The sequence below is a fragment of the Staurois parvus genome, unplaced genomic scaffold, assembly GCF_062004578.1.
Source record: "Staurois parvus isolate SC_StPar_1 unplaced genomic scaffold, SC_StPar_1.0 ptg000962l, whole genome shotgun sequence".
In the NCBI taxonomy this organism is placed as follows: domain Eukaryota; kingdom Metazoa; phylum Chordata; class Amphibia; order Anura; family Ranidae; genus Staurois; species Staurois parvus.
The window spans coordinates 858,704-881,079 of record NW_028318758.1 but is presented as its reverse complement, the minus strand read 5'-3'; the positions used below and the strand labels follow the sequence as shown (position 1 = coordinate 881,079).

At 40.9% G+C, this 22,376-nt stretch overlaps 1 protein-coding gene across 1 annotated transcript in view; it reads right to left on the bottom strand.

Moving 5' to 3' along the window:
* The window catches only part of TNFRSF17 (TNF receptor superfamily member 17), a 164,621-nt gene extending 144,814 nt beyond the window's left edge, over nt 1-19,807 (bottom strand). Inside the window, 4 exon segments of the mRNA XM_089657082.1 lie at nt 2,634-2,644; nt 9,665-9,802; nt 13,159-13,281; nt 19,696-19,807. Coding sequence (XP_089513208.1) covers nt 2,634-2,644; nt 9,665-9,802; nt 13,159-13,281; nt 19,696-19,807 — 384 coding nt within the window.
* Nucleotides 19,808-22,376: the final 2,569 nt, after the last annotated feature.

Here is a 22,376-nt window from a genome sequence, read left to right as displayed (position 1 = left end):
ATTCGGATCACCTAGGTGATCTGAGTGGAAGTGGGAGCGGTTACCTGACAAAACAAAATGATATGCCAAATTAGGTAGCGGAGGGGGAGAGGAGGACTTAAAGAGGAACTTCCCCTTTTGGGTGAAGCTCTCCTTTGTTTAACCATTTGCCGCCGGCCAATGGCCATTTGGCGGCCGCAAAAATGCACTAGATTTCCGGGGTGGACGCCATTTGGCATCCTCTCGCACATGCGCAGTTATTGCGCTTGCAGAGCCGCGCAGCCTGTCACCGATCTGATGACAGATCTGAGTACCGGCCCCAGTTGCTGGTACCATGTGACCTGCTGTGACCAATCACAGCAGGTCACATGACAGTTGTATACAATGGATGGCTTCATTCATGCCATCCATTGTATACTGGTGTCTAACTGTGAATGGTCACAGCGATCACATGCACATGTCATGTGATTAGCCGTGGCCAAATCACAGCTAAGCACAAAAAGAAAAAAAAAAAAAAAAAAACCCTGAATGAATCGGTCATTCCGGTAAATGCTTGCTTATAGCAAAGTAATTCTTTGCTATAAGCAAATTGTGTAAAAAAATAAATACTGATCACTTCCCCAAAGTAGTACAATGTTACTATGGTAACATTGTACTACTTTGGTCATAGTGAAATATGAAAAAAAATCTTAAAAAAAAAAAAAAATTAATAAAAAATAAAAAAAAATATTTTTTTTTTTTCATACTGTCACCAGTCAGTGTCCCTGATCACCGCCATGCCAGTTATATGATGATGCTGTACTGCACTGGTGACAGTATGTAAAAAATAATAGTGAAAATAATTTTTTTACTTTTTTTATTTTCCGAAAAATTATGACAAAAAAAATACAACTTCAAAAAACTCACCATTCCTCTTATGAAGTACGTCGGACTGTCTACTTTACAAAAAGGGGTCATTTGGGGGATATCTGTACTGTTCTGACATTCTTGGACCTCAAGAAATTAGATTGGCTGTCAGTACTTCAGGATTGATCAATTTTCAGATCTATACCATAGTTTGTGAACTCTATAACTTTCCTACAAACTAAAAAATACATCCTAATTTGGGTTATTTTCACCAAAGACATGTAGCAGAATACATCTTGGCCTAAATTTATGAAGAACAATTATTTATTTGTAAACTTTTATAACAGAAACAAAGAAAAACATGTTTTTTCTTCAAAATTTTCGGTCTTTTTTTGTTAATTTAGCAAAAAATAAAAACCCCGGCGGTGATTAAATACCACCAAAAGAAAGCTCTAGTTGTGTGAAGAAAATGATAAAATTTTAGTTTGGGTACAATGTTGTATGCGCAATTGTAATTCAAAGCGTGACAGCGCTGAAACCTGAAAAATGGCCTGGGCAGGAAGGTGTAAAATTGCCCAGTATTGAATTGGTTAAATAATATTTAAAGAGGGAAATAATTCTCAAAAAAAGTGTGCATCAGTGTGAAGTTCTTTAATAATGCTGTCATCCAAGTTTCTGAAAATTATTATTTTTACAAAGTATGTGCCTAGCTTTTCCTATAGGAAGAAAGATTACTTTGGCTTCAGTTTTCTTTTTCCAAGCAACTATTGTTCTTATAAAGCATGGGTTTTATTATCATCAGTGAGTAGTGTGGCTTTTTACATAGATAACTTTAGCATATTTAGTTTTCCAAATGTACTGTGTCAGAGGTTTGACTAACTGATTTTGTTACGGCCTCAAAATTATAATATTCATACCACTTGATAGCCAATCACCTTTGTATACACATAGCAAACATTTATAGTCTCCAACCTTTCAGTACCTCATGTGTGGAGGCAGATGAGAATTTGAAACATGAGCACTGATTTGTATGTAGGTTGGACAAATGTTAAAAATTATATATTTTTTCACAGACCACACAGAGATACAGGAGATATTGGGGTGGATTTACTAAAGGCAAATAGACTGTACACTTTGCAAGTGCAGTGTCGCTAGAGCTTAGTAAATGGTGGGAAACTCTGCTGACTGACTTCTGTCATTCAATCATGTGCAAGCAAAAATTTTTTTTTTCACTGCATGTGATTGGGTATTCTTTGTAAAGTGAACTTTACATTTACTAAGCTCTGAGAAACTGCACTTGCAGAGTGAAACTACACTCGCAAAGTGCACAGACTATTTACCTTTAGTAAACCAATGTGTTACTGTGATAGAAAAGTAAAGTACATTCCTGGTTATATGGCTTTATCATTTATATATCATCTTCATTCATTAGACTGTTAAAAGGAATCTTCTGGGTTATTTGTCAAAGTTTTCTAGCTGAAGAACAGCTGTAATAATTATGCAAATAAAGGCAGATATATCATACATGAAAATCCCAAAGCTCTAACTTTGAGTTTCTTCTGTGTGATCTGCATGAACAATAAGCCATTTATGACTAATTCCAGCTGTTAGAAACCTGAAAAAAATTTCCATGTATAAATATTACTGATCTCTGTCAACTAATGTCAAAGTCTTGTTCAGTGCACTTCTGCCTCCCTACAGCAGTGAATTTGCCTATATCTCCCCCCCAATAACATTAAAGTGGTTGTAAAGGCTGAAGATTTTTTACTTTCATGCATTTTACCCCTCAGCCCCCCCCCAACACGCACCTGAGGCACCTCTTGAATCAGGGATGTGCACAGAAGCCCTGGCTATCCTAGGTCGCTCTCTCCTCATTGGCTGAGACATAGATCTCTCCCCTGTCACCTCCTGCACATTGCTTTGTGCAATACAAATGCAATACAAAGCAATGTGCTGACACAGTGAAACACGCACACAGCACCCAGTAAAACAGCACACAGTACACAGTTAACCCTTTGATTGCCCCAGATGTTAACCACTTCCTGCCAAGTGTCATTAGTACAGTGTCAGTGCTTTTTATTTGCACTGATCACTGGGATAACTGTATTAGTATCACTGGGGATGTCAGTGACAGTTAGTCAGTTCCCCCCCAGTGTCAGAATGCCCGCCATTACTAGTATTAAACAAAAATAAAAAAATTACAGTATATACACACCACCATTTGTAGACGCTGTAACTGTCATGTAAACCAATTAATTTACATGTACTGGGATTTTTTTTTTTAGCAAAGACATGTAGCAGAATATATTTTTACCTAAATTTATGACAACATTTTTAGCTCCCGTGTTCAGGAGTCCTCTTATAAATGTTTTACTCGATGGTATAGAACCCCATCCCGTCTAGCTCAATTCTTCCCTACTGCTAATGCCCTCTGCTGGAGAGGATGTGGCAACCAGGGTACCTTTCTTCATCCCTGGTGGACCTGCCCTAAAATTGCGCCCTTTTGTGCTGCAATTTTCCCATGGATTCAGAAATTGACATTGGGCCCAATGGAGCAATCTCCCCTTTTTTTACTGTTTCACGTGACTTCAATCTCCATGAAGGCCTATAAGCGTAGTGTTACACCTCATCTTCTGAACGCAGCTAGATCTTTGATCCCTAGGTTCTGGAAATGGTCTGAGTGCCCCACGTTTTTGGTTTGGAAACAGAAAGTAGATAGAATCATGGTTGCTGAGCATTGGGTCCACCTGGTTAGAGGTCAGGGGGAGAAATTTAAAGATATCTGGCAAGGGTGGATGTATAACTCCTCTGAGATACCAGATGCATGAGTCTTTTCGGGTATCTTTGCTATTTTGTGCTCCCAGACCTGGCTGATATGTACACCTGGGTTGCTGTTTGGATGAGACTGCTTCTGCGGATCTGATTCACTGGGTGTTTCATGGGAGTTTGGTGGGGGGGGGGGTTCTCTCCTTTACTTTCTTTTTTTCTCTGCTTTGTTCTTTTTCTTTTCATTTATTTGTTTGAAATATTGGAACTACTAATTGTCATAGATATTCCGCTTATGTGCGATTTTGGCCAAGATATTTGTTTGCCTATGTTACCTATACGGTTTATTACTGCTTCCTTGTCCGATTGAGATCTATCTGCTGACTTACTGTTTACTCTATGTCATCAGAAAATGTTAAAAAAGATTAATTATAAAAAAATGTATGAAAAATTAGATTTTTTAAATTTTTTCCTGAACATATTTAATAGCAAAAAGTAAAAAATATTGTTTTTTTCTCAAAATTGTCTTTTTTTTGTTTATAATTGAAAAAATAAAAAATGCACAGGCGATCAAATACCACTGAAAGAAAGCTCCATTTGTGGGAAAAAAAAGGACATACATTTCATTTTCATGACCGCGCAATTGTCAATTAACCGCTTGCCGCCCTGCCACTGTATATACAGTTGCAAGAAAAGTATGTGAACCCCTTGGGATTACGTGGAGTTTTGCATGAATTGGGCATAAAATGTGCTCTGAACGTCATCTAAGTCACAACAATAGAAGAACACAGTCTGCTGAACATAATACTACACAAACATTAGATGTTGCCATGGTTTAATTGCACATAACATGTAAACATTCACAGTGCACGGAGGAAAAAGTATGTGAGGCCCTAGCTTAACGACTTCTCCCAGAGCTAATTGGAGCCAGGAGTGAGCCAGCCTTGACTCCAATCAGTGTGATGATATTGGACGTGTTGCTGACAGCTGTCCTGCCCTTAAAAAACACACACCTGTTTTGGGTTTACTGGTTTCAAGAAGCACTGTCTGATGTGAACCATGCCTCGCAGAAAAAAGCTCTCAGAAGACCTACGATCAAGAATTATTGACTTGCATGAAGCTGGAAAGGGTTACAAAAGTATCTCCAAAAGCCTTGATGTTCATGTGTCCACGGTAAGACAGACTGTCTACAAATGTAGAAAGTTTAGCACTGTTGCTACTCTCCCTAGGCGTGGTCATCCTGTAAAAATGACTGCAAGAGCACAGCGCAGAGTGCTGCATGAGGTAAAGAAGAATCCCAGAGTGTCAGCTAAAGACCTACAGAAATCTCTGGCACATGCTAACATTTTTGTTGACACATCTACAATAAGGAAAACATTAAACAAGAATGGAGTACATGGGAGGACACCACGGAGGAAGCCATTGCTGTCCAAAAAGAATATTGCAGCACGTTTGAAGTTTGCAAAAGAGCACCTGGATGTTCCACTGCACTACTGGCAAAATATACTGTGGACAGATGAAACCAAGATTGAGTTGTTTGGGAAGAACACACAACACTATGTGTGGAGAAAAAAAGGCACAGCACACCAACATCAAAACCTCATCCCCACTGTAAAACATGGCGGAGGAAGCATCATGGTTTGGGGCTGCTTTGCTGCCTCAGGGCCTGGACGGATTGTTTTCATTGATAGGAAATTGAAATCCAGAGTTTATCAAGACATTTTGAAGGAAAACGTACGACCATCTGTCCGCCAACTGAAGCTCCGCAGAGGATGGGTGATGCAACAGGACAATGACCCAAAGCATACAAGTAATTCAACAAAACAATGGCTGCAACAGCACAAAATACGCCTTCTGGAGTGGCCCAGTCTGAGTCCTGACCTCAACCCGATTGAAATGCTGTGGCATGACCTTAAGAGAGCGATTCACACCAAACATCCCAAGAATATTGCTACACTGAAACAGTTTTGTGAAAAGGAGTGGTCCAAAATTACTCCAGATCGTTGTGCAGGTCTGATCTGCAACTACAGGAAACGTTTGGTTAAGGATATTGCTGCCAAAGGAGGGTCAACCAGTTATTAAGTCCAAAGGTTCACATACTTTTTCCTCCCTGCACTGTTAATGTTTTCATGTTATGTGCAATTAAACCATGGCAACATCTAATGTTTGTGTAGTATTATGTTCAGCAGACTGTGTTCTTCTATTGTTTTGACTTAGATGACGTTCAGAGCACATTTTATGCCAAATTCATGCAAAACTCCACGTAATCCCAAGGGGTTCACATACTTTTTCTTGCAACTGTATATGTGTGCAGGGTGGCAGTGGAGCGCAAAAGCACATTTTAAAACTGGCTCCGCACTCCCGACGCTTTCGCGGGTAGGGGGCGCGCGCTCCCGCCGACCCGCGGGTGACACCATTCGATCCAGGAGGGATCAATCATTAGATTTCAGCCAGTGATTTCTGGCTGAAATCACATGATCGGTCCCTGTCCTATCCTGTCCTGTATTGACATTTACACAGGGCAGGATATGATGTCATTCTTCTCTGCCTTGACACATTTCGTTCCAGACAGAGAAGAAGAAACAGTAAAAGTGAGTAAAACAGCACACTGACAGTTAGAACACTCTAGAGGACACATTTAACCCCCCTGATCGCCCCCCCCCCCAGTTAACCCCTTAGCGCCCCTCCCAGATAGCGGCAGTTTGCCCGCCAGTACACCAGTAATCCCGTTTAACCCCTTGATCGCCCCCCCCCAGTTAACCCCTTCACTGCCCTGTCACCAGTGTCACTGATCAGTGAACCGATTTTTACTGATCACTGTATCAGTGTCGATGGCGACTTCCGATAGTGTTAGCGCCCCTCCCAGATAGCACCAGATTACCCGCCAGTACACCAGTAATCCCATTTAACCCCTTGATCGCCCCCCCCCCAGTTAACCCCTTCACTGCCCTGTCACCAGTGTCACTGATCAGTGAACCGATTTTTACTGATCACTGTATCAGTGTCGCTGGCGACTTCCGATGGTGTTAGCGCCCCTCCCAGATAGCGCCAGATTGCCCGCCAGTACACCAGTAATCCCGTTTAACCCCTTGATCGCCCCCCGCCCAGTTAACCCCTTCACTGCCCTGTCACCAGTGTCACTGATCAGTGAACCAATTTTTACTGATCACTGTATCAGTGTCGCTGGCGACTTCCGATAGTGTTAGCGCCCCTCCCAGATAGCGCCAGATTGCCCGCCAGTACACCAGTAATCCCGTTTAACCCCTTGATCTCCCCCCCAGTTAACCCCTTCACTGCCCTGTCACCAGTGTCACAGATCAGTGAACCGATTTTTACTGATCACTGTATCAGTGTCGCTGGCGACTTCCGATAGTGTTAGCGCCCCTCCCAGATAGCGCCAGATTGCCCGCTAGTACACCAGTAATCCCATTTAACCCCTTAATCCCCCCCCAGTTAACCCCTTCACTGCCCTGTCACCAGTGTCACTGATCAGTGAACCGATTTTTACTGATCACTGTATCAGTGTCGCTGGCGACTTCCGATAGTGTTACGCCCCTCCCAGATAACGCCAGATTGCCCGCTAATACACCAATAATCCCGTCTAACCCCTTAATCCCCCCCCAGTTAACCCCTTCACTGCCCTGTCACCAGTGTCACTGATCAGTGAACCGATTTTTACTGATCACTGTATCAGTGTCGCTGGTGACTTCCGATAGTGTTAGCGCCCCTCCCAGATAGCGCCAGTTTGCCCGCTAGTGCACCAGAAATCCCATTTAACCCCTTGATCGCCCCCCCCCCAGTTAACCCCTTCACTGCCCTTTCACCAGTGTCATTGATTACAGTGAACAGATTTTTACTGATCACTGTATTAGTGTCACTGGTGACTTCCGATAGTGTTAGCGCCCCTCCCAGATAGCGCCAGTTTGCCCGCTAATGCACAGGATTTTTTTTTACCAAAAACATGTAGCAGAATACATTTTGGCTTAAATTTATGACTAACTTTGAGTTTACGATATATTTTTTATAGCTGAAAGTAGAAAATGTTTTTTTTTCAAAATTTTCGTGTTTTTTTTTTATTATAGCGCAAAAAATAAAAAGCGCACAGGTGATAAAATACCACCAAAAGAAAGCTCTATTTGTGTGAAAAAAAGGACGCAAATTTCGTTTGGGTACAGCATTGCATGACCGCGCAATTATCATTTGAATTAGTGCAGTGCTGTATAGCAAAAAAAGGCATAAATTATAGTATCTATACCATAGTTTGTAGACGCTATAACTTTCACACAAAGCAATCAATATACACTTATTGGGATTTTTTTTACCAAAAACATGTAGCAGAATACATTTTGGCTTAAATTTATGACTAACTTTGAGTTTACGATATATTTTTTTATAGCTGAAAGTAGAAAATATTTTTTTTTTCAAAATTTTCGTAGTTTTTTTGTTTATAGTGCAAAAAATAAAAACCGCACAGGTGATCAAACACCACCAAAAGAAATCTCTATTTATGTGAAAAAAAGGACGTAAATTTCATTTGGGTACAGCATTGCATGACCGCGCAATTATCATTTGAATTAGTGCAGTGCTGTATAGCAAAAATAGGCATAAATTACAGTATCTATACCATAGTTTGTAGACGCTATAACTTTCACACAAAGCAATCAATATACACTTATTGGGATTTTTTTACCAAAAACATGTAGCAGAATACATTTTGGCTTAAATTTATGACTAACTTTGAGTTTACGATATATTTTTTTATAGCTGAAAGTAGAAAATATTGTTTTTTTTCAAAATTTTCGTGGTTTTTTTGATTATAGCGCAAAAAATAAAAAGCGCACAGGTGATAAAATACCACCAAAAGAAAGCTCTATTTGTGTGAAAAAAAGGACGTAAATTTCATTTGGGTACAGCATTGCATGACCACGCAATTATCATTTGAATTAGTGCAGCGCCAAACAGCAAAAAAAGGCCTGGTTATTAAGGGGGGTAAATCCTCAGGTGCTCAAGTGGTTAAAGTAATGCAGTGCCGTATTGCGAAAAATGGCATGGTCAGGAATGGGGGTAAAGGGGGTAAATTCTCTGGAGGGCAAGTGGTTAAATGTAACCACTTGTAAAGGGTACTAAAGTGTAAGGGTCAGCACAAGGTTTACGATAATGTTAGGATATAAGACATTGGGAAGAATGGTATTTTTACAGATGACTACAGCATTGAAAATAAATGAACCATACCAAATCCACCTTGAGGTCATCACAGTGGACAAGGGGGCACTTTTTACGTCTAGAGGATAAGAAATTTAATCTCCAAATACGGAAAGGTTTCTTCACAGTAAGAGCTGTGAAAATGTGAAATAGACTCCCTCAAGAGTTGGTTCTGGCCAGCTCAGTGGATTGCTTTAAAAAAGTCCTGGATTCTTTCTTGGATGCACAGAATATAACTGGTTACTAACATTTATAGGTAAAGTTGATCCAGGGAATATCCAATTGCCTCTCGGGGGATCAGGAAGGAATTTTTTCCCCTGGAGGAGCAAATTGGTTCATGCTTTGCTGTTTTTGCCTTCCTCTGGATCAACTGTGGGTGTAGGATTATAACTTTTATTTTTTTATGGTTGAACTGGATGGACTTTTGTCTTTTTTTCAGCCAGGCTAACTATGTAACTATGTAACTATGTAAATTGCAGTGTACACAGTGGAGTTGATTTACTAAAATCAGAGAGCGCACGATCTGATGCAGCTCTGCATAGAAAACAATCAGCTTCTGTGTTTTTTTTTAATCAAAGCTTAATTGAACAAGCTAAAGTTAGAAACTGATTGGCTACCATGCAGAGCTGCACCAGATTTTGCAGTCCCCAGTTTTAGTAAATTAACCCAACAGGTTACTGTTATGGCGTGGAGCTAGGATTCCTGATCAAAGAACCATGCAGTTAAAATTGTACAATAGGTAGGATTGTAAACTGGCAGGTTTTTTTTAATCTTTATCAAGAGTATAACATTAGTTATGTTTATCAGTTATAAAACAGAGGTTTTTTTTTTTTAACCTTTTTTTTTTTTCAAAGAATAGCAAACTACTTACCTCTGTGAAACTTCTTTTTTCTTGATTTGTGCAGAATAAAGGTTCCAAATGAAATAACTGATATTAACAGCACTAACATAACCAGCAAGATCCAAATAAAACAGGGTGTGTCATTAAGAGTCACTGATCTAGAAACACCTGAAACAAAAAATGACAAATCTTAAATACATGATATTCACTGAAGATGTATTTACAGATCTGTCAGGTTGGACTGTTTGAGCAAAAATACAGGTCAAGCTGTGTGGCAAACAAGCTTGTTAATGTGGCAGGAGCAAGTGAAAAGGGTCATTTTTAGAGGTTAGGTTTAGTTTTACAGTTTAATTAAAAGAGTGGTTACGTGTCAGCCTTTAGGTAAAGTTATTAAGTAGGAGAATGTCTTTTTGGGGGTGCAGAATACTAGAGCAATGAACACCAACATACCATGCAAAATTGCAGTGTATACAGCATGACCCTGGAGGATTTTAGATCCCTGGCCAAGAGGAAGCAAACAGTAAACATCATAGTGTATGTAGAATTTAAATATTCTCTTTAAATTTCCATTACCCTTTTTCAACTATATCAGAAATATATCTTTAATAAGTTTTAGCAAATAAACAGACAGATTAATCAAGTTTAAAAAACAATAAGATTTTAAGTTATGCTGGCATTAAAAAACACTTACAAATGTAGATAAGAAAATACAGGGGACAACATTAATAAAGAGAACGTAAAATATACACTTGTGGGGGGTTCACCCAAGTATAGCACCTTTTATGAACTTCAGTCCAGCCAGTGAAGTAGATTTCAGGGCTTTATGCACACTTTTATTCTAAAGTAAAGTTCAAAAACACACAAAAAGTTACCCTGGCAGGGGTTTCCAGCATCACAATTAAAAATAGAATCTCATTCAGTCTTGAGACAAACTGCACAACTTGGGCTGCACAGACTCCTGCCTAACTAAAAACAGAAAATTGTGTCAGATACTTACTGTAAATGTCCTTTCCTGATGCCAATCCATGGCAGCATTCATGTGATATAGCTCCACTCCTATATCCTCCCATAGGACCTGTGTAAACTTACAAAAGTCTGACTGAGAGCAACCTCCCCCATTCTCTGAAGAACAAGATCAAACAAGGGAGGGTTCGTATGTTGCCATGGATTAGCGTCAAGAAAGGAAAGTTACAGTAAGTATTTGGTACAATTTTCCATTTTCCTGACGCCAATATGGTAGCATACATATGCTAAATAACCAGCTAAACAGGGAGGGCTACTTTATTACAATAGACTATATTACAATAGACTTGAAAGCCTAGACTATCATTCTGTTGAAGTCCACTGATGTACAAGCCCTTAGATCTTCCCTGTAGTGCCTGAGGCAGGTGCACTGTGGCACCAAGCCTGCTGCTTTGCAAAAGGCTCAATAGACAATAGACACAGCTTGTGTAGGGTAGGTACTGTCTGTGCAGGAAAGAATGGAATCAGCACTTTGTAAGATGAAAACTGAAGCCACCTGGGGACAACAGCGATCAAGGACTCTGTAGCCTGAAGTGCTTGCAGACCCAAAACTCTGCCCCCTGAAGTTATTGCTCAAAGCTATCGAGGGGCACTGATTCTCGAGTGATGTCCTACTGAGGACTGCTTTACCAGAATAAAATCCCACTAGGGATTGTTATTCTTCCTCAGGGCAAAGTCTCAGGACCAACTTCCTGAAACGTTACCCTGACTGCTCACACGCTCATATTCCCTGATGAAAGCTGAAATGGTTGAAATTTGAGCCCTTACAGAACTAGACTGAGCCCCAAATATAGATTGGTGTGAGGAAATTATAGCAAGTGGGCGACCCCCTGGTTGCTAGTATCAAAATCCTGCTCAGCTGCGAAGACTGTATACCTGTTCCAGACTTTCGAGTAAATAGCAATTGTTAACATCCTTCCTAAAACCCTGTGAGGATTTACCACTGCCAGAGGATGGCCCAAGTTCTCTGGTCCTTCCCTCTCAATTTCCAGTCCATCCTGGGCCAGGTGTTGTGAAAACACTGGTAGCTTAAGTGCTTGGTTCAGACTCCAGTTCCATGGCTGGGGTAAAGCCCAGGCCTGTGTCAGGCTGGTGGTGTTGTATCAATGACCAATGCCAGCCATTACCAGTATTTTGAAGCTGCCAGTGTATTTGCAGTAGTTGCCGGTGACTTGTTGCTAATGCCTCATCCACATGGGGGTTAGTAAAAACAGGCAGATGAAGTTAGCGTTGCTGTAAATATGGTTGCAATGCTCTTTGGTGTTGAAAACATTTTATACAGCATGTAGGGATTAGTATACAGAGCTGCCTGTCAAACATGAGCATTAGGGCTTGTTTGCATGTGCAGCTAGCTAACATAGCAGCTCCTCTGAAAACTGATCCCAAGTAGTCCCGTTTCAGAGGGCATTTAACAGTTAGTTTAGTATCGTTCACACCTCTGCAATGGAGTGCAGTGCTGTAATCTGTGTGTTACTGCAGCGCATGTTAAGTGCGTCAACATGTGATTTTCCTCCTGGGTAGGGTATAATTTTGCTGCTGCTTACTAATGAAAAACTTCATACCACTACTGCCACTCCTTTTGAAAAAACTTCTTCATCCTTCCATTCATCAGGGAAAATGGAAGGCCCTGCCTTGAAAACGTGAAGTATGTTCTGCTTTCGAAAGGCAGTCATCTGGGTCATCCCATTCTGGGCCTGCTATCCTAATGAATGACTGGACACGAGAGACACTTGAAAACTTAGCCTTTTCAAGAGGATGATTGACCTTCTTCTATCTCTGGTGAAGTCAGGTGCAAAGCAAAGGTGAATGGCTTGGATAACGGTGCCCTCAGAGCCAGGAATAAAGATGGCTATGATGGGCTTGGGGCCTCTTTGGTTAGGAGGGCTAACTGTGGTGCCCTGTATTCCTCTGCCGGACTGTGTCCTTGATGTTGTGCCCACGGTCATAAGTGGCTGGAGAGTATTATTAGCAATCTGTCCATTAAGGAGCATGCTGGCTCCCAGCATCCTTTGTCCTTGGAGAGGTCTCAGCAGCAATATCCACAGACATGTTAGTCTGGTAATAGGTCCACGCCACAGGCTCAGCACTTCTTACCCTTTGTCACTGTTAGCACTCAGGGAAGCAGGAATGACGACACTCACTGGGAACTTTATGTGCATCCTGAGTGAGACCTGCTGGGCTGGATGAGCCTCTGTACACACTGGGCTTGTCATGATATGGCAGTGCTCTTTTAGCTTGACCTTAAGCAAGAGTGAGAGCAGGCTAGGTTGTACCAGAAGATGAAGGCCACACTCATGGAAAGGCACTCTTTTTCCTCTTCTTACTTATCAAACTGATGGTCCCTACCTAAGCACATGGAGGTCTTGGTTATGTGGCAGTAGGCTCATGTTGGAGCAAGGATGTCAGCACTGTGTAGAAAGTAAAATAAAAGAGACTCAAGAGAAAGAAGCAGTCAAACTATAGACATGTGCCTGAATCACCTCCTTCCTCCCCTCATTTACCTGCATCATAAGCAAGGGAAAACAGAAGATATTTCCAGTGCAAACCCACCTTGCACATGCATAAGCCTGGACATGCCATAACAAAGATGGTCACCACAAGAGTGTGTGTGTAGGCACAATAACCTGCCATGAGACCAGAAACAGCCACAAAACCCAGACCAGATTATGCATGCACACTGGTCACAGGGAATGTCACAGGTGAAAGGAAAAAAACTGCTGACAAATGACACCCTGCCCAATCACTCTCACAATGGAAAAATTATGAAACCTAATGAAGGTAGAGGCACGGGAGAAAAGAAAAGGCAGCACTAATTCCAGCACCATGATTCTACTCAGGTTTGCAGAGAAACACATGCAGCATGACTGCAGCATCCAAACACCAGCTCAGGTGCAGCACTCTTCAGCCCCATATGACCACCAGAAGGGGCTCCCCACCTTGTTGGTGCATTTAGAAACCTAAGATGCAGGACTGTGCTTGGGAGAGGCTGAACCCTGACGGACTCCAACTCAGTCGGAAGGGAGGGACTTATCACAACATCATGGTCTTGCAGGTGTAGATCTTGAGGACAAAAAGGAGAATGGGGAGGTTGCTCTCAGTCAGACTTTTATAGATTTACACAGGTCCTGTGGGTGGATGTAGGGGCAGAGCTATATCACATGTATGATGCCATGCTGGCATCAGGAAAATCTTTTAATACCTCTTTTAAGTTCCGGCCTGGTCAATGCACCTGTCCTTGAGGCCTTAGTAGACAGTCTCCCAGTTCTGTTCACACATGCTGTCCATGCAGCAGTTTATTTCCAGGGGAAGAGGCCCTGACCCATAGACAGCCCTTTGACTAAAAGGGCTGTGCACACCTGCACAATCAGGATGCTGCTTTTCTTGTACAATGTGGACCCAATCCAGGAGTTACAAATTCTGCAGATATCTGTAAAAACATTTTTCTCTTTTCAGAACAGACATTCCAGAGCCCCTCAACCTGCATAAGTGAGAACCCTGGGTTACATCTAACCCTTCTGACACCATGAAAAGGTACAGCACTGTCTCAACATTTAAAAATTCATACCTTAATGTGTCCCAAGCAATAGTAATAATAAATGGTATAGTATAAAACTATATGTTGCCAGTACTTACTTTTAGTTTTGGAGTCGGGAAGATTTTGAATTATTGTTGGGTTTTATTGCTATCTGAGACTCCACTAGATTTTTCCTCACTTCCTATTTGCTGACATTCGTTTTACCAGGCAGGAAGTAAGGGACAATCTTCAACAAAGACACAGATAGCAATACAGTCTGACATCAGTTCCAGCCTTTCTCTACTCCCCTACTTTAACGCGGGGCAAAATGGGCAGCTGCCCAGGGCCCAGTCTTTGTTGTAGGGCCTAAAGCAGCTGCCCTTTGAGCCCACACCAGTGGCGGAACTACCAGTAGGGACGAAACTGGGGGGGGGCAGGGGCACCACATTAAGAGAGGCACTGCTGATGGAGCATGCCGCATGCAGCATAATTCCAGATCCCGCAGGGAACAGATGGCAGAGGAGAGGGTGGGCGCCACATCATGCTGCATCACTCCGTCTGCCCTTCCAACTACAGCTACCCTGTGCCATCACCAACTACACCGGCTGTCCCCCTTGGGACATGCCCTCCTACTCGGGATACTTTTTCTCTACAGGTTTCACAACATGGTGAGGTGATGTCATGGATGAGATGTCACGGGTCCCTGGTATGTGGAGGCTTCATGGAGGAGAGTACTGCACCTGTTGGCTGGTGAGTTGGTAGGGTCAGGGGAGGGGAAGGAAGAGTAACCTCTAGCAAACAATCAGAGAGTGGTAAGAATATGCAACAACCTCTACCAACCAATGGGTGAATGGTAATGATGTGCAGTAACCTCTAGCAACCAATCAGTGAGTGGCAAGGATGTGCGGTAACCTCTAGCAACCAATGGGTGAGCGGTAATGATGTGCAGTAACCTCTAGCAAACAATCAGTGAGTGATAAGGATGTGCAGTAGCTCCTAGCAACCAGTTAGTGAGTGGTAATGATAACCTCTGGCAACCAAGCTCAGTCACTGCCTGATCTGCTGTAGTACACTGATTTTGAGTCTAGCTGCTATATATTGTATGTCTCAGAGCAGGTGGAGAACAAAATTGCATTGGGGGGGCAAGAAAATATTTACTCAGGGTCCAATCATTATTAAAGACGGCCCTGACTACAATCCCCCACTCCAAAAATATGCATTTTTGCCTGTGTTGTATTGGAATTTGTATTTCCTGGTTAGTGAAACTGTTGTCAGCAGTAAGGGGAAATCTCTAATGGAGTCCCAGAAAAAGATGAGTCACACTGTGCTGCAGGCCTGGACTGGGACAAAGAATAGGCCCAGGCATTTTGAACTGAGCAGCCAACCGGGGACCTTTTCCTCGGAGTCAGGTGGTGGAACGCCAGGGCCCGATCGCACAAGCAACCTTTGCAATCCTGGTAGTTCTGTCACCAGTGTCAGTAGGTTTTTATTTTCATTTTATTTTTTAAAGAAAAAAAGGAGTGAAAGAGAGAAAGATAAATAAAGAGAGAGAAGAGGGAGAGAAATAAAGAGAGAGAAAGAGAAGGAGAGAGAGAAATAAATAAACAGAGATAAAGAAGTAGAAAGAAAGAAAGAAAGACACAAGACTGGGGAGTGTGGGCGGGGCAGACACAGGAGGAGAGGGTGGGAGGAGGGGGAGAACCATCTTTCTCTCTCGTCTCCTGTCTGTGGTGGTGGAGGAACTGTCAGCACTGGGGACAGTCTATCCTGACAGATCCTCCGCAGCTAGGGCGGGGGGGGGGGAACCCGGCAGCATCTCTGAAGGAGATGAGGGAGGCCGGCCGCTGTGGGAGCATACAGGAGCTCAAAGCAGCAAAAGATGTATAGGAGGGGTGGCCGGGCGCCACATAGAGGTACTGGGCCATGCATTTCTCTCCTGTCACCACCGAATGTCTGCAGGAGGGAGAGGAAGAGAAGGAGGCATTCAGTGGCAGCAGGAAAGAAATGCTTGGTCCGGTTCCACTATGTGCCGCCCAGTCGCTCCTGCTATCCAGGCGGCCCCGCCCCCCCCAGGCAAATGCCCGGTGCACCCTATGGCCAGTCTGGGCCTGCTGCTCTGCGTTTGGTTTGGGCAGAGTTGGGCAAACTATACATAACCCGAACCCCACTGAAATCAAAGGGAGCCAAATATGTAAAATAAAAATGTCCATTTTCTGGGCTTATAGTAATAGGCAAAGGGTTGTCAAAAATAGCATTGGAGGGTGGGCACTGCCCTGGGGAACATGAAGCATAGCAAGAAAAAAAATGTAAATAAATTCTACTGATGTTTAAAAAAATAAAAAAGGTTTTAAATTACAGACAAATTACATTTCTTTTCTGGCTTCTATTTAAAAAAAAAGTCACACATGCTCCTCCCAAAATATTTGAGGTCTTTGTGCTATAATTTTTTTTATTAAAGCCAGCAGTGAAAGTCATTTAAATTTAAACTGTATCAATTTTTTATTAAACTAAATAAACAAAAAGTGCACATACCCTACAGCAGTTAACCTTTTAATAGTGGAAACAAAAGAACACATAATCCAAAGAATTTACAAAGTGTGAACCTTGTGTGTAGCTCATCGATAACCATAAATCCAAGTAACAGCCCTTGTATGTATTATATGAAATTAACAAATATCCTGCAACTGTATTTTAAAATCTTTACTTGGTGGTATTGATGCCCTCATAAGCTGCATACAATTTTCCCACATGTCCCAGACATGTTTAAATGTAACACGCAAACAGGCACATGCTATGAACATACAGAATATAGTGAATGTGCAGAAAGACCACTACATTCTGGTTGTTCATATTAACACCTAATCTGACACATAATCTCATCAAGAATCTTCACAGTTTACATTACTCTTTATGCTACCTGGATCCATAGCCTCCAACAAAAAAAATGTACTTTGCGCCTTCTTTATAGCAGTTAGGGCAATTACACTTGGTCAATAGAAATCTAAAACCCTCCCAACAAAGCAAGAATGGATAGAATAATTACAATATCTAATGCACATGGAGAAATTGATAGCATGGCTATATGACTGATGATAGTTCATGACTATTTTTGTGAGATGCAGCCCATTTCTGGATATTACTGCCTATATAAAGCTGGCCATGAATGGCTAGAATTTCAAAAGAAAACTCTTAGGAAAAGTCTTAGGAACATTTGTATGAAAATTCTCAGAACAGAATTTGTTGTTCAAAAGATTTTAGTGTCTTTTAACATTTGATATAGGAATTAATAGACTTTATTGAACAAAAACCACATACAGTGTTAAAAGTTCATTAGTTTGAGAAAAATTTTGCATCCTGCTCCTTTGAATTTTCCCATCACTGTGGTTGAAAAAAACGTTGATTTATCCCACTAATGATTAGAAAAATGAACAAACTTTCTTAAAATCTTCTATTCCTAAGAATTAGTGTTCAAAATTCTACCCATCTATGGCCAGCTCAACACTGATACAGTCTCTCTTTCAGACATCTCTCACCCCTCCTATTTCACTTATCCACCATTCTTCTCCACTTCCCTAAATGTATGTCCCCCTTTCAAAACCTAGCTAAAATAGTGCACACCATAAAACAGCGAATTTGGAACTTAAAGTGACACTAAAGCTTCGAGGGTTTTTTTTGGTTTTCTTTTTTAAATGACAAACATGTCTATACTTACCTGCTCTGTGCAGTGGTTTTGCACAGAGCAGCCCAGATCCTCTTCTTTTGATGCTCTGGCTCCTCCCTGAAATTGTAAGCTTTAATGAGCAGGGCCCTCTGATTCCTCCTGTATTAAATTGTATTGTAGTTGTACTGTCTGCCCTTATGTTGTAAAGAGCTGTGTAAACTGTTGGCATTATATAAATCCAGTATAATAATAATTATACAATTAACTGAAAACATGTATAAACTGTGACATGGGGGATGATTAGCTCTAGTGGTAGATGCTTTCCAAGTGAGTCCACGCTAGTCAGAAATGCTTTTTCAGGGCTTGGTAACCCACTTTTATTAAAAGGCAAGAAACAAAATCTCAAAAGTCCAAAATAAACTTCCCACACAGGGGTTCTTCTCCAATGGTAAAGACAAATTTAAAGTTACCAAGCCTCCTGGCTACTCCTTATCAGCCCTGCTGGTTAACAGTACCTCTGCTAATATGGGTCTTCCAGACCACTGGCTAGTCCTAGCACACAGCGTTGGACTCCTTTAATGCACATAGCCTAGGACTCCTTTAACGCACACAGCATTTGTCTCACACAGAGACACCCAATGGCAGCCACTGCTCCAACTGCACTCCACTCCCCTTACAACTCTCAGCAAACCATCATTATATGGGCTGTGAGCACCTGGGCCCACACCCTGCTAGTTGACTTCAAACTCTGGACACTGGATTGGAGAGTTCTTCCCTCCCAAGGCACTTTGAAATCTCAAAACTACGGAGCTACATCCAGAAATATCAAAATCTGGAGAAACCTGCAACAGGCGTTTTCTCCGCTCAAAATCTACACTCCACAGTTCTGTACTTCACACATGTGCAGACCCTGTGTCCATTACCAGACCACTTCTACCTGCTTTTATCCTGTGATAGGGCCCTGCGCTGTTACAAAACATAATACTAAATAAAAACTACAGTTTCCAATCAAGATATTCACTGCAATGTAATTGTTTGCATTTAATATACCAAAAATTATACCAAAAGTTATGTTAAACCTGTTTACCATCATTTCTACTTTAAACACATTTATGATGTAACATAGATTATTTAGAAATTATAGCCAATAGTCTTTCAGGGGCATTTTTTCAATTTTACAGGACTGCTATTAAGTTGGATAACATATTCTGAGAAAAAAGACAGTAGCTACTTTCACTCTAATTACATGTGTAATTAACAGAGTAATCAAGGTATGGTTCAATCTTACTGCAAACATTACTGCATGATCTTATCAGTTGTGTCCATGTTGGACAGCAATTGTCATGTTTAGTAGCACTAGTAGACTGTATTGTTGGCACAACGACTGGCAGATGTAGTTGGAGAATGTGATCAGCCATATCATTTTTTTAGATCTTGATTCTTTCTGCTAATCAGGCTAGTGCAAACAATGTATTCTTCCAATCTAGATACATGATTTTATGGAAAGCTCTTTCAAAAAAAATATTTTGACAGCTGGATCATGCCAGTTCACCATACAATGTCCAGCTTTATTAATGACTTACATTTTCTGATCATAGAGAGGTGATCTTCCAAAATGTCAGCTCAGAAACAGTACATTTTAAACAGCATTATTTAAAATTATGTATTAGTCTTTAGAATCTCAATACAAGGTTCTAAGATAATAATTATTTTGCCAGAGGACAACCTGGCTCCTAAAACAGTATTGTTTAGAATAGATCGTATAACTGATATTGCATACATTTACCTTGAGATTAAAACAAATCTAACAATGAGTCACATCCAAGCTCCTATTCAATATAAAAAAGTCAGAATGTTACTTACCTGGACAAGGGTTCTTACATTCCTGTGGTATTTTTGGGCAGCGAAGGTGACAGGGTTTACAAGACAACAACAAAGAATCAAAATATTCATTTGTGTCACAACGTGTGGCCATTTGTGATCTTATTCACTGCACTCATCAGAATAATACAGTTGTTCATTTGGGAGAATTTCAAGTCTCTGAGCATGCAAATAACAGACTAGCATGAAGGTTTTTCACTACTCACTGCAAAGTCGTTTCATACATTTTGAGTATGTGTTGCTGGTGTGTCATGGAGAAATTTCTTAGGGAACCAAACCTTATCTCATGAGTTTTTGTTACTGATATAAACAAAACTGGCCTACTGTGTAACATTGTTGCTCTAGATTTGTAATTATTACAATTTGTTATATTCCTTCACACATTTTAGGTAGTGTTTTTTACTAGAAATTATATCTTTAAAGCTTACTGAAAAATAATTGGCTCTCAATAATGGCAGCCCCAAAAAGGTAAAGGGACTTTTAAGGTGCCTACTCCTCCAAGCACTTACACTTCATTGTATATCAGCCTAGCACAGTGCTGATTGATAGCTATAAAAGCATTATATAAAAAGTGTAAATAATATAAATAAAAAAATACATATATGGATATAACTATTTATTGTTGAATAAAAATCCTTCCACAGTATAGTATATATAACATATGAAATGTCTTCCACTTGTGAGGGAAAGTTACATAGCTCACCCATTGGCCATATACCAGTCCATATGGTTCTGTGGCATAAAACGGAAATTTTGAATTCAAATACTTACTTTAATTTTCCTTTCCTGACAAGCTCCATTGCAGCACAGCTGGGTGAGGCCCCGCCAACCTACTGCCTGATCAGGATGTAACTCAATACATTTTTGACCCACCTCAGCATAGGCCTTCCGTAAATCGTACCACTAAACCGGGTGGGATTTGTGCTGTCATGGAGCTTGTCCGTTTTCCTGACTGCTCCATGTCAGCACAGCTGGGATTTAACTAGCCACACACGGGAGGGTAATGCAAAACCAATTTAATTTTGACTGGAAGCACAGGCCAAGACACCCCTGCCAAAATCAGCAGTAGTCAAAGTCACAGGTTAGTACAGTTACAGTTAGTTAATAGTTAGTTAGTTATATATAATATATAATATTATATATAATATATAATAGTTAGTTAGTCACAGTTAGTTAATAGTGTAGTACACTGTCACAAGGGTGGATGACCTTTCACGAGTTCATGCACTACTGTTCGTGTTTATATTTATCTTGAGTAATACCATTTTAGAAGTCTATATAATTTTACCAGTGCTCGCTTTATCATTTTTAAACAATGTAACTATTCTACATTGTAGCTCAAACTCTGTCTCCCTCAGTGGCTTAGTGGTTAGAGCTCAGAATTTACAGTACTTGGGTCATGGGTTCTAATCCCAGTTTGCATGCTTTCCCTGTATGGATGTGTTTCTGCCAACACTCAAAAGACATGCTGTTAGGTTCATTGGGCCTAGTACATGGCTGAGTTTCTGCCCTAAGATTATAAGCTCCTTGACATTTATGAACGTTCAAAAAGTGGAGATCAATTTTCTGGGTTGTGTCAGCGCCAGGAATATTGATCAATCAATTATGATTTTGCCTAATGACTAGAAAGTGGATGAATGTTACCTGCGTCCTTCTTATGACAAGTTGGAAATGTGCAAGTTTCATGCTGTGTATATTTCATTGTAACTTTTTTCTCTTCTTTCAAATCTGTCTCCTTATACAACTTGACCCCCTCCCCCACCCCATCATCACCTGTCCCATATGCAAATCTATGGATCACTGCCCCACTCTTTTTAACTATTTACTGATCAAGTGAATGTGTCTCATTTTCTATCAGCTACAGCTCAGATCTCACATTATTATACGATTGCTGATTGTATATCACCCCTAGTCTGATTGAATTCACAATTCCTGGTCAGTCCCGTTCCCTTACCTCTAATAATCTTTAGGGCCAGTTCACACTACATGTGTGTCAGTTGCTTTTTCGGCATCACAAACGCACAGAAAGAAGGTTGTCAATGTCATAGTTCACATCAGCGCTTGCATTTTCAGTGCATTGCAGGTGCTGTAAACAAAGTTGACCACGCTGCATTGTTTCTGCACAGAACTGTACTGGAACACATTGAAATGTCCTTGAATGTACTAAAACACACATGTCCCTAATTAAATTGAATAAAATGAAAGTAGAAAAAACTAACTGGAAGGGATAAAAAAAATGCAATGCAACGTGTCCAAAACGCATCCAAAATGTACTGGAACACACTAAACATGCATGCCAAAGGGCATGAAAAAAACGCATCAAGAACACATCTAGACTGTTTCTATAGTGTGAACTGGCCCTTAGGACTTGTTCACACCATTTGTAATGCAGAAACGCATGCAAGAACACACATTTTCCAGCACAGCAAAGAAATGCAATGCCCTCTGTAGATTTGCGCAGGTACCACGATGAAAACGTAATTGCACCTACACACGTCTATTAAAAACAGACCCATTCACAGACACAAAAACGCATGGCACCACACTACTGTTCGGTTAGGTGCAACACACATTGAAAATAATATGCCTGCAGTATTTTGGCATGTTTCCACATGTAAGGCAGCCCATTGAATTCAATGGGCTGAGGAAAAAAAACAAAAAAC